The sequence below is a fragment of the Salminus brasiliensis genome, chromosome 11 (genome assembly GCF_030463535.1).
Source record: "Salminus brasiliensis chromosome 11, fSalBra1.hap2, whole genome shotgun sequence".
Classification (NCBI taxonomy): Eukaryota; Metazoa; Chordata; class Actinopteri; order Characiformes; family Bryconidae; genus Salminus; species Salminus brasiliensis.
In genome coordinates this window covers 21,123,361-21,135,801 of record NC_132888.1, presented here as the reverse complement: position 1 = coordinate 21,135,801, position 12,441 = coordinate 21,123,361, and the positions used below count along the sequence as shown (strand labels likewise).

The 12,441-nt window shown below is 41.0% G+C and overlaps 1 protein-coding gene across 7 annotated transcripts in view; it reads left to right on the top strand.

Annotated features, from left to right (window-relative positions):
• ncam1b (neural cell adhesion molecule 1b) overlaps positions 1 to 10,612 on the top strand; it is a 106,706-nt gene extending 96,094 nt beyond the window's left edge. For 3 of the 7 annotated variants that reach the window (XM_072692151.1, XM_072692150.1, XM_072692149.1), the window contains 4 exons: positions 5,303 to 5,498; positions 6,809 to 6,925; positions 8,231 to 8,818; positions 9,002 to 10,612. In XM_072692151.1, coding sequence (XP_072548252.1) covers positions 5,303 to 5,498; positions 6,809 to 6,925; positions 8,231 to 8,818; positions 9,002 to 9,119 — 1,019 coding nt within the window. In that variant the 3' untranslated portion in view covers positions 9,120 to 10,612. The other 4 variants (XM_072692156.1, XM_072692155.1, XM_072692154.1 and 1 more) reach the window with 2 other exon arrangements.
• The last annotated feature ends 1,829 nt before the right edge of the window (positions 10,613 to 12,441 follow it).

The following is a 12,441-nucleotide window of genomic DNA, read 5'->3' as shown; positions in this document are numbered from 1 at the left end:
CAAATACATATCCATGTAAAATGAGGCAAACAAATGGTACCACCTTTTTTCATTCACCACACAATATCAAACCCTACCCAAAAAGAAAACCTGTACTTCTTGTAAAGCATATAGAGCAGTCCCTGAATGGGAATCGAGTCAAGCCTGTTTGGTTGAAGAGTTTTATTCATCAGTATTCATGCTGAGTTTATGGCACTCCCCACACTCACACTAATCACTGATCATGTTCATGAAGCTGCACAGTCAACTGCTGCCTTCCTGCGAGTTAGGCAAGCATTGTAGCACTTATCAAGACAACAACTAGAATTTCAAATATCCCAGCTGTAATGTGTCACAGTACTTCGTTACAGGGAGCAGTAACTACATTACTGTAACTTAACATGTTATCTTGTACCCAACACTATTGACTATTTAGTGGCCATACGTTAGCTTTGTGGCCAGGAGTTTAATAGGGAAAGGGCACAAAATCTGGCATACTACAAGTACAGACCCATGTAAAGCTACTTTTCATTTGTCTCCTGAACCCTCTTGTGTTTTTTGTATGCTAAATGACGGGTTGTCAACTAGTCACTTAGGTTTTAAATTGTTAGTCAACTAGTAAGTTGTATTCAGTAGTGAGTACATAGTAATAATTGGCCCTTATTCTAGTATGTTCCAGCCCGAAAGTAGCACACAGAAGGACATGGCATTGCTAATCATGAGTCATCTTTCTATTTCATCTTTTCTATTATGTTTTTACATGTCTAGAAAAAATAGCCAATGTAAATGATATTTTGAGTATTTTTAATGAGTAATTAGCTAATACTAGAGTTTATACAGACAAGACAGACAAGTTAGCTCTTAGCTTAGGTTTTCCTCCGCTATTAAGTCCCCCTAAATTACCCCCAAGTTGAGAACCACTGTCACGAGAAGAGAGTGCTTGGCTCTTATTGTTCTTCCCTTGCCACTCTCTCCACAGTCTGATTTATTAACCACCGCCGCATGCTTTGCCTTTGATCTCAGCTCACTCCTGCCACTCTTTTCATTACGCGTTCCTTCTTAACCTCACTTTTACCTTTTTTTTTTTAATTAATTTCCAAACTTTGTTTCTGTGTTTTGACGTATGTTTCTCTCTTGTTTTCTCTCTTTCTCTCTCTCTCTCTTTCCCCATCCCCCCCACCCCCCCACTCCCTTCTTCTTCCTCCTCTCTCCGTTTGTCCTGTGTCATTGTGGCTGGTCTTGGATGCGGATGGATCATCACATTCCCACGCGTGCAATCTATATTTTCTACGATACCCTTGCTCACTTTGCTTTCCTGCACGCATGCAATCTCAATATTTGTGTTTATGTACCTCTGACACACCGTGTTTGTGTGTGTGTGTGTGTTTGTGTGTTTGTGCGTACGATTCCCAGTCACACTTGGCAGCTCCTCAGTGACTTGCACCTGGCTGTTGATGGTGCTGTCTCTGTTCCTGGTGCTGTTGCTTTGATAGCGTAGAGCGGTGCGAGAGCGGTGTTCTCATGTTGAGGGCATCCTGACATTTCTTTATCCATTTGCTGATCAAACTGAGCCTGACAGCGTGCAATTAACACAATTAACTTTAGGGACCGCTGTTTCCAATGAACATAAATACAGTACCAGTCAAACGTTAAGACACACCTGACTGAATGTATGTTTTGATGATCCTAAATACATTTTCATCAAACGCTTGATTTGTTTCTAAGGAGAAACTGTCATTTCAGAGCGTCTGCAGGTCTCCAAGAAGTCTTAATATAGACCAATATTCTTGAGTATGGACAATAACCATTGCCGTAACGTTCCACATGGACACGGTTTGCCACATAAGGCTTATACACCATGTAGCTTACCCTTATCAGGAACACAGAATGGTCAGGACTGGTAGGGCATATTTATTCATTGATTACATTTAGGGTGCTTTTCTACCTCCATTAGCACCACAAAAATTAGCTTGGCTTGTATGCTAACAGCTCTGCTCACCACAGAACAGGTTCGGTTCCAGCTGACTGAAGCTCTACTAATAAATGTTGACATGATAATCTAATCGAAAGGAGCCAAATTCAGCAGCTAGTGTTGGAGGGACAGAAAGCTGAAATGAAACCTGTTCCAGGGTGGATAGATCTGGAGCCCGCTAGTACCACCCACCATATTACAGGTTCAATTTCCCACCAACTGGTGCTCTACTCATGCCCCAGAGAGTAAGGTTGAGTGACTGGTGTTGAAACAACAGAAAGCTGGAATCTAACCTGTTCTGTAGTGTTTGTAACTGTAACTGGTGTGTGCAACTCTCCAACTCATCCCAAAAGTATTGGATGGAGAGCCAACCATCATTCCAGAGAACATAGTACCACTGCTCCGCAGCTCAGTGCCAGGGGGCTTCATACTTCTTTTGCCCACGCCTGGCATTAGGCATGGTGCCAGTAGGTTGGCATTGAGGTACTGGTTCATGTTTATGGTTCATGTTCATGCCAAATGGTTGATGCGTATCTGCTCCAGAGAGTCTTATTCTATTGGTAATACTTCTCTACAGAGACTAGACAAGCTGCGTGTGCGCATTTGCACGTCTGTGTCCGCAATAGGTGCAGCTGCATGCATTCAGTAGAATGGGTGTCCACAAACATTTGGCCACATATAAATATATAGTGTATGATGTTTTATGCCCCTCAACAACTATTTCTTATCAAGCACTCAGCATATGTGCAACTTCTTCAGTCCTGCTGGAAAGCATCCCAGGAGGCTCCTCATGAAGCTGCTTGAGAGAATGCCAAGAGTGTGTAAAGCTCCATCTGAGTGCGGGGGGTGTAGGGGGGTTAATTTAAGGCTTTTTTGATCACTGCGTAACTCCATATATGTTTTCCCATCTAAAATCTGAGAATATAAATAAGGATTTATTTTCTGTGAGTGGGGATCAAACATTTGGCTGGTACTGTATGTTATACAATGCAACTTTTCTATTCAGCGTAGTGAAATATGTGTGTTGTATGGGGGGAAGGGGCAAGGGGGGAAAGTGTCAGGCACTAAACTAAGTTTACAGGAGATATTGCATATGACTGCTTACCTGTATATATTTTTAACAGTCTTAATTTTCTCACTGAAAAGCTGTATAAAATTGTACATTGTATGATCTTTAAGGAAAAACTTTGTAACATCATCGAAATATCATTTTATTATATCTACAATTTGAAGACTGTTGTCCTGTGAACTTCCTAGTTATTGCAGAAACTGGCATGTATTATGATCACAGCCAGCGCTATTGTTTGCTTATTTGGATTTATTAAATTCTTGTTTGTTTGTTTTTTTACATAAATGTTGCCTGTTGTCCTTTTCTTATAGTGTCTGTCTTTCGATATTATCCCAGAAGAACAGTGTGTTAATTGTGCCGACACACTTTTTGTGACTTTTCATTTTATTTCAACCTGTAAATGTATTTATGTTATGACAGTCGAAGTCATCGTCATATTAGTTGTTGCTGATTTTTGCTGGTGAGTACACTATTTTGCGCTACTGAAAAAAAAAGTAAACACTATACTTTGCACTTTACTTTGAACAATAATAACTAAGTGTAACTGGAACCTAATGAGGAGTTGTATTGCTCTAATTGGTAACAGTAAGTGCTGTCTGATGCTGCTTTTCCTCTAGCAGGTGGAACTATGCGACATTAGGTTAGAGACCTGTGACCTGCTGCCTTTTTCTAGATCATGATAATAAACAGACATTGTTAAACAAACACAATTCATGGCTGAAAATGTCTCATGAAATGTTAATGAATTTGGATGAAGAGTTGGCTTTATGAGCAGTTGGCATCTCTGTATAAGGTTATTGGTGTGGATTTCCAAAACCTAGATGAAACCGAAGTCTACACTAAATAACATTTCTAATAATGAAACCATCGGCATTACAGTTTAGTTCTAGGCTAGGCTTAATCCTTGCAACCAGACTGTGCTACTGCGTTTTAGAACCAATACGATATCTTAAGAGGTCCAATTGTCTTAGACCGGGGTGAGCAAATCTGGTCCTGGAGGGCTTGATTGAGTCAACTTACTTACTTAATTGCAAGGTTCAGTAGGTCTGTTAGATCAGGGAAATCAGCAAACTGCGCTGGACTCCGACCTCCGCTTCCCACCCCTGGTCTAAGACCACTGCTGAATTTCTATTTTACATTCTTTACTTTATTTAATTCATGTTTTTGTTATAAACAATATTACCAGCATAATCATTCGTGTACAATGTAGAATCTTTAAGATTTCAACATGAATTTATCATGCTTTCAGGCCAGATCCAACTGAGAGTCACCTGACTAGAATTAAGGTTATGGTCAGGAGGACTTTGGACTGTACGCACTATTGACATTAATTATATTCCATATACACTAATCAGCCATAACATCAAAAACACCTGCCCCTTGTGCCACCAAAACAGCTCTGACCAATCAATGCATGATGTCCACAAGACCTCAGATGGTGTTCTGGGGTATCTGGCACCAATATATTAGCAGCATGTCCTTTAAGGCTGTGAGGTTGAGCTTTCATGGATCACATCATTGAGCGTGATCCATGACATCTAGCCATTACAATCCGGCCCTTGTCAGAGTGGTTCAGATTCTTACGTTCGCCCATTTGTTTTGCTTTTAGCACATAAACATCAAGAACTGACTGTCCACTTGCTGCCGAATATACCCCACGCCTTTGCAGGTGCCATTTTAGCGAGATAATCAGTACCATTTATGGTTTTAATGTTATGGCTGATTTATGCATATTTTGTATTGAGCTGACATCAGAACATATATGCAGAACATAAAGAAATAGGTCCTTATTGACAGAATTGTTAGTACGATGTCTGTTGATCTGTTGGTTGGCTCCTGTGCTTCTCAGAAATTTAAATGCAATTTTAATGCCATGGTTCCACTGATGTTAGAAAAAAGGGGGTAATTTAGTGTTTCTATGGCTGATAGAAATCCTCGGCTTCTGACGAATGCCTCCTTTCAAGTGCTTGCTTTTAATGGAAGTAAAGCTGGAGCCAGGCCACTTGCTGGCTTGATTCCATCTCTTGAACCTACTTGTGGTTCCATGTGGTACTGGAAAAGCAGCATTACTGTATAGTCTCAAGTTTTACCCAACTGACCCCAGTGTTTGCTCAACTCATCCAGTGTTGATCAGTGGTTTGTCTAATCCTGGTAGTCACATGAGTAGAAATAACACATGCTTAACTGACTGTAGCGTTTGCATTAAGCATGCTTCTCCTCCATGCTTGCGTATGGGTGAGTGATTCTCTGCCTCTCTCTCTCTCTCTCGCTCTCTCCTCAAGAATCCATGGAGGATGGTGCAGGACTAAACACAGGGGTCATTGTTGGGATCCTCGTCCTGGTGTGTGTGCTGCTGCTCCTGGCTGTGGATGCCACCTGCTGCTTCCTCAACAAGTGTGGCCTGCTCATGTGTCTCTGCGGCAAGCCCGGGACGGGCTCAAAGGGCAAGGACATGGAGGCTGGCAAGGCTGCGTTCGTGTAAGGAACTGCAGTTTTTTAGTGTTTATTTAACAACATGCATCACAGTGTTGGCATCTAAACAATTTAGCTCATCAAAACCACTGATTTATACAGTGTTCCTCTTACTAAAGGTGTAGTCAAATAGCCAAGGTGTCATGTTTGGTTAAGGGTTGCTTTTTTAGTTTCACAACTACAAACATATACAGAATGTTGTGCATTTAAAATCTGTAGCAGATATCTTAAAGTGGGATATGGGTGATGTGGCAAAAATATTGTATCACAATACTGGTACATAAATAAATGGTACATTATTTTTATTAAAAATTTGTTGCATTACACTCAATTAAACAGGATTAATTATGCTCTTTGTAATAAAACACAGTTGGTCAGTGTTCTGGAAGTGCTGACAATATCCACAATATTCTCTGAAAGGCAGAATGTCCATCACCTCTGTCATAAACCCTTAATGTTTCTGTCATTTTCTTCATATTTATGAGGACAAACTGTCGTACAGTGTATGAAACCACATAAGCCAGTCTGTTTGAGATACTTTTCCACTAATTTCCTAAATTTCTGTGTATTTCAATCATCTACATGTAAAAATAGTCGATCAGCAGTTTTCTAATTGTGTTTTCTAAACGTTAAATGTATCGAAGATTATTGAAAATGGTGGAAATAACCAGTAACCAACTTTTTTATGTCTAAATGTTCTAAAAATGTTTTATACCTACATACTTGTAGCACACTTATCTGTTGCAAACCTGGCCCATGCGCCCCTAACGGCTGAGAATTCAGTTCTGCTGCGTTCGAAACTCACCACCTGGCTCCTTTCTATCCCTCCTACTCTGCGCCACCTCGGCACATTTGTTTTCCACACCCCCTAACGTGCATTTTTCCAACATGCCGAGAGGGTAAGAGACCAGCAGATATTGAGATATTGAGCCATCTTAAAGCTGTCGTAAAACAGAATTTCAGGCAACGCATTCATGGCCATCAAATGTAATGGCTGTCTGTGATGTAGCTTTTAGAGTCATTAAACACTCCACGCGTCTGCTTCCTTTCACAGCCACTGTGAACAATTCCGACTGTGATTTTCTCTAGAATGGCACATTTCACATCTAACTATTACCCATAACATCCAACATCACCGCCTGCCTTCACATGAGCGGCCGACCTGAGTTAGTTCTCTCTGAAGCTGAAGATGTTTTAGTCGTTTACATTGAAAAGCTCGTTGAACCAACAGAGACCTACTTGCACTGAGGCAGTGATGAGCTCATAAAAAGCGACTCAGTGCCCTAGGATAACCTCATGTGTCTCCCTCCTCACAGTAAGGACGAGTCCAAAGAGCCCATTGTGGAAGTGAGGACTGAGGACGGGCTCACGGCCAATCACGACGCAGGAGGGCACTCCGAGCCCAATGAGACCACGCCCCTGACGGAGCCAGAGTAAGAGTGATGTGATGGGTGGTGTGATATGATGCTCTCTCTACAGTACTGTGCTTTGTGACTTTCAGGAGCTCAAACTGTCACCCTACACATACCACTGAGTCACTGTTACCCACACATGCACACTACATCATGCAACACGTCCTGTATGTTTACAGTAAACTATGCTGTGTGAGGCATCTTCTGATACAAAATGCCATGAAGTATGGGTACATTTTCTGTTTTCTTTTGTTTGTTTTTGTTTTGTTTTTTTTGTTGGTTTGCTTTTTTATTTTTTCTCACTCTCTTCCCCCCATCTCCCCAATAATGCACTTCTGTTTATACCTGCTCTTGGGAAGGATTTTCTTTCTTTCCTCCACTTCACATTCCTTTATATTACTTTACAAGGCTAGGATTCACAAAAGCATCTTTCATAGCTTACATACTCTCACCATGGTTCATTAGAAGGGCTAACCTAATACTGGCTAGGGCCTCCATTTGCTCTCAAAACATCCTCAGTTCTTTGTTGCATGGATTCCACAAGATGTTGAAAACATTCCTGGGAGATTCTAGTTCATGTTGACATGATTGCGTCACACAGTTCCTGCAGCTTTTTTCGTAGCACTTTCATGCTCTGAATCTCAACTCTCCAAAGGTCTGCTGTTGTATTCTGATCGGGTGACTAGGAAGTCCACTAAATTCACAGCCACATTCATGAAACCAGGTTGAGTGGCACGTGTGACTTTTGCACATGGGATGAACATGGTCAGCAACAATACTCAAACAGGCTGCGGCATTCCTCACACCATCACACCATCTGTGTGCCTCAGCAGAACTCAAGGTTCATCAGATTAGTCTTTAACCGTAGAGTTTTGGTGAGCATGTGCGCACTGCAGTCTAAACACTCTCTCTCCTAGTTAAGATGATATTACCACTAAGATGCTTCTGGAAAGCTAGGCCTAATATAGTAGAACTAACACCGTAGAACAGATGGAACGTAGATAGAACACAGTACCGTATACATAAATCACACTGCTGTTACTTTCTTCCTCTTTACTCGTTTTGCTTCATTTTTTAATTTCATTGTTTTTCCTCATCCATGATTTTAGAGCAACAGCTCCCCCTTGTGTTCATAGTTGGCCCATCAAACTGGCACGAGTATCAATACTGTATTTACTCTAACATCAGTATTGCGAATGCCTGCAGTGATCACGTGTCTCTCCCTCATTCTCTTCCTCTCTGTGTCTCGATCACCTTCGTATGTGTCTCTGCTCTCTCTCTCTCTCTCTCTCTCTCTCTCTCTCTCTCTCTCCCTGCTTCTCACAGGCGACTGGCCGAAGCCGCGGCCAGTGTGGTGGACTTGCCTCTGTCAGTGGCCACTAACTCAGACACAGTCACTGACACCTTTGACCTTAGCCAGAGCAGCCCGGTTAGCGAGTGCACCACTCTAACTTCCAGCCTCACGGCTCCTCCCCCTGACCCCAGACCTGCCCTTGCCACAGGTCCTGAAACCAGCACCCCAAAAAGCTTCTCCCAGCCACTAGCCCACTCCCTTCTCTCCTCTGATGTTCCTTTGGTGGACCTGGCCGAACCCCTGCCTATACAAAGCGAAGCCCCTTCCGATGTCCAGTCAGACGCTCAGATAACGTCTCCTGCGTTCGCTGGCCAAGAGCCTCCTTCTCCTAGTCTTAGCTCAGAGAAAACGCCCAATGAACCAGAGAAAGAGAAAGAGCCAGCGCCGGCGAGCCTGTTACAGAATTCGCACGAACCCGTCCCGCTCTTCACTAGCCCCCCGAAAGTCCCCTCAGTGAACCATGTGCTCCAGCTAGATGGAGGTGCCCCCCAGGCTTCAGAAACACATCTCCCCCAGGATGGCCCTGGGCACGCTCTGGGCACAGCTGCTCCACAGAACGAGTATGGACCTCTCTAGATGTTCAGTAGATGTCCTCTTAGTGTGTCTGCATGTGCATGTACGTGTGTATCACCCATACGTTGTGTTCTACACTTGCCCATACGTGCCGTGCCCATCTCTGCATGCCATGCCAGTCCCTACTTGTTAGTCTGAGCCGTTCCCTAACTGAGGTTTCTCCTCAACAGGAAAATCTCTGAGGAGGAGAAGAACAGGTCCGAAGACGAAGATTTGAAGAGGCTTCAGTCGGAAGCAATGGCGCCGATCGCCATCTCGCTGACGAACGACATGGAGAGCAAAGCGTGATCAGGCCGGGCCCACGGGAAAAAGTGGTAGCGCCGCGATGAACACGGAAACGTTCATTCTACAGTGCCCTTAATGAAGTTTTGTTTTTGTTTATGGGTTTTCTGAACAAAACGTGTGAGAGTTTTGTTGTACAATCTTAAGACTGGAGTCGGCTGTACATAACGTATGTGCGCCTCCTTCCGTTTTTATTATCCGTTTCCGTTAAATGAAGTTAATGAAACCTCAAGAAATTGCTGTTGCTCTTTTATGAGTCTGTTCCGAATTCAGTTGAGCGGTTTGTTTTGTTTTTTTCGTTCCAACTCCCCGATATTTCTCAAAAGGGCGTTTTTTTTCTTTTTCTGGAAAACACGGGGCATTCAGGAGAATTTACAGCACATGTTCATATATGCTCTAGACATGATTTTATTTTATTTACTTGTTACATTGTTGAAATGTAAATGATTGCTCCTATTTTTTTATCTTAAGTCTTTCGAGGGCTAGTCTTGTTAAATAGTTTGATTGTATATTTTATTTACATTGCGTCGTCTTTCTTTCTTACACATGCAGATGTTAACCGATGCACTCTCTGTGTTGTATCTTTATCATATTTAAGCTGGCAAAAACCGTAAGGAGCGATCTTCTCGGCACCTTTCATACAGAGATGACCAGATTACTTAAGCTGACCTTCTTCAACCTTTTTAATTTAAAGTTGAATTCTTATTGTTATTCCCAATGCATTTCTGAGAGCTGGGATTTTAACAACTGTCGGCTCGTTTTCCTTTCTTCGAACCCTGCTTGTAAAGCGCAGCTTTACCTGACCCTTTTTTTATACCGTGTACCTCTGGGGTGGGAGTGGGGCAATACAAAAGTTTGTATTACACTGTTGATCGCAAGCTTGTGCACTGTGATTGTGTATTTTATGAGTTTTGAAAATATCTGCATAGCTTGATGGTGATGGGTAGCTGATCTTTCCTTTTTACATACCATGATGTAAATCGATAGCGAACATCGGCCTGTCTAAAACAGGGCCGTCAAGACACTTCTATTACTCTTTAAAAGTGTTCTTACTCCACCTCTCATTGCATGACCGTCCGCTTGCCCGCCACTGATGAGGGAGAGTGTAGGTGACAGTTGGCAGGTCTGATTTTTATACATGCATGCCCAGAGCTCAGTGTAGGCCTGTGTGTAGGCTTGTGAACAGACTATCACATTGGTCATTTCTTTGGTGTTCGGAGTGGAAAAATCGCTTTGTCCAACAGCAGCATTTTCAGACTCTGGGTCACATGTAAGAGGAATGTGTCTATCTGTGTCCAAGGTATGTTTGTACAACCAACGCTCCGTAAAATCAAAGCCAGTCTAACCCAGGAGTGGTACCTCGGCTCTCCGGGATGGATTCCTCTGGTGAAAAGTGGAGGGGAAGAACAGCTGTGCTTTAATTTGTTACGCGTCAAAAAAGAACATGTCATCAGTTGTGTTGTTCTAACACATTTTGATTAAACTAATTGAAACATAAAGGCCTTTGGCTTCTTATGATTATCCAGATTTTCTTTTTTTCAGACTCATACGCATTATGACTCATTTCTAATGTACTGCTCTCATTTATTTAGCACTGGATACACATAAAGCTCAGAGCTGGACTATGTGAGATCTGTAGTCTGTGGCTAGGATGAATATTAGTTCTCTGAAGATTATGAAAGCCTTCTTCCAGCAAGTAGAGGAAAAAATATCCTCTGTTTCTAGCAGTAGTATGTCAAATGATGACTTCTCAAAATATTAATAAGTTACTGTGTTGCTATAATGATCCTACCTCTAGCCTTATTTTCTGAAGAAACAGATGTAGGTTCTCAAAATAATGCCTTGTGAAATAATGAAAACAGTGTCTTATTTTCTCAGAATTTAGACTTAATATCAGGAAATAAGTACTTGCTTTTTTCTACTGGATTATTGTCTAATGTGAACTAGGGTTGCACAATATAGGATAAAAACTGACATTGCAATTGTTTCTTTTCTGCATTACATATTGTGATATTTAAAAATGCAGGACTTTTCAACAGATTTTACCTGATTTTAACAGATTTAAGTCAAATATGTCATATTAATAATGTCATGATATTAATAATGCACTCTGTGTGTCAAAGATCAGAGTAAAATTAATAATACTAGGCAGATATAACCCACCTCTGTTGGATCTGTCATGGAAAATAAGAAAATGTGAATTTTCCTTTTGTATTAAGTAGCAAATTTATATTAAGTTTCACTTGCATGACAATTGCGCATTCTTGCATTGTGATACAGATGCTAATGTGAACTTTATATCTTGACACTGCTTACTTGCTCAAAATGTGCATTTTTACAAAAGTCTCATCTCAAAATTCCTGTTTCTGACAGTTTCTCAAAATCTGGACATATATAATAATAATAATAATAATAATAATAATAATAATAATAACAATAATAATAGAGAATTATATAAAAATAATGACATTTTTTCACATTGTGGTTTTAGTATCATGAAATGACATTCCGCAAATCAGTATTTCTCAACCCTGGTCCTAAAAGCTCTGAATATTTGGACATAGTTTCTCCAAATATTAACTTATTAAAATAATGGCTTATTTCTCAGAAGACTCTCACAATAATTATTTTATAAAAACGCTTAATGTATTTTAAATGGATTTTTACACAGTATGTGGAAATTTTGACTTAGTATCTTATGCCTTTGTACAAAAACATTATCTCAAAATCATCTACTATGCTGACGTTCTCAAAATCTCAACAAAATGAATTTTTGTAGTATCTCAACAAACTTTTTTATTATCAATAATAATACATTTTTTTTAGTAAAAACATTAAGAAAACAAGTCATTTTTTCAATTTAAATTTTTATTCTTTTGAGGAACATGAAGGAGAGAGACAGTTTTGGAGGGAGGGTGATTTTCCCCCCTCTACCTGGTGGGAATGGGCTTTCAAAAAGAAACACATATAACATACTTGAGTGTCGGTACATTTGAAGTGGACAGTCTTTTCAGTTGTTTTCACTTGATCTTTCACTTGAGTCTTTCTGTGTTTACAGTGTTTTAGGGGTGTCCATATACATGCAGTACAAATCCAGTAGAGAAGTACGGCCGGGTTACTACACTGATGGCCAACAGATGGCGCCATTTGATATAAGAAGCAGAAACCTCTCATCTGGTGGACGGGTATTGTCTTAGACTAACTACACCTCACTTTAGAGAGTGTGCTCTGTATTTAGCAGCTAATGTTCCACTGGGTTCTGAAGACTAAGTCACTAAATGTTCCACTGACTTCTGAATTCAGCAGCTCAGACTGCCACAGTTACACT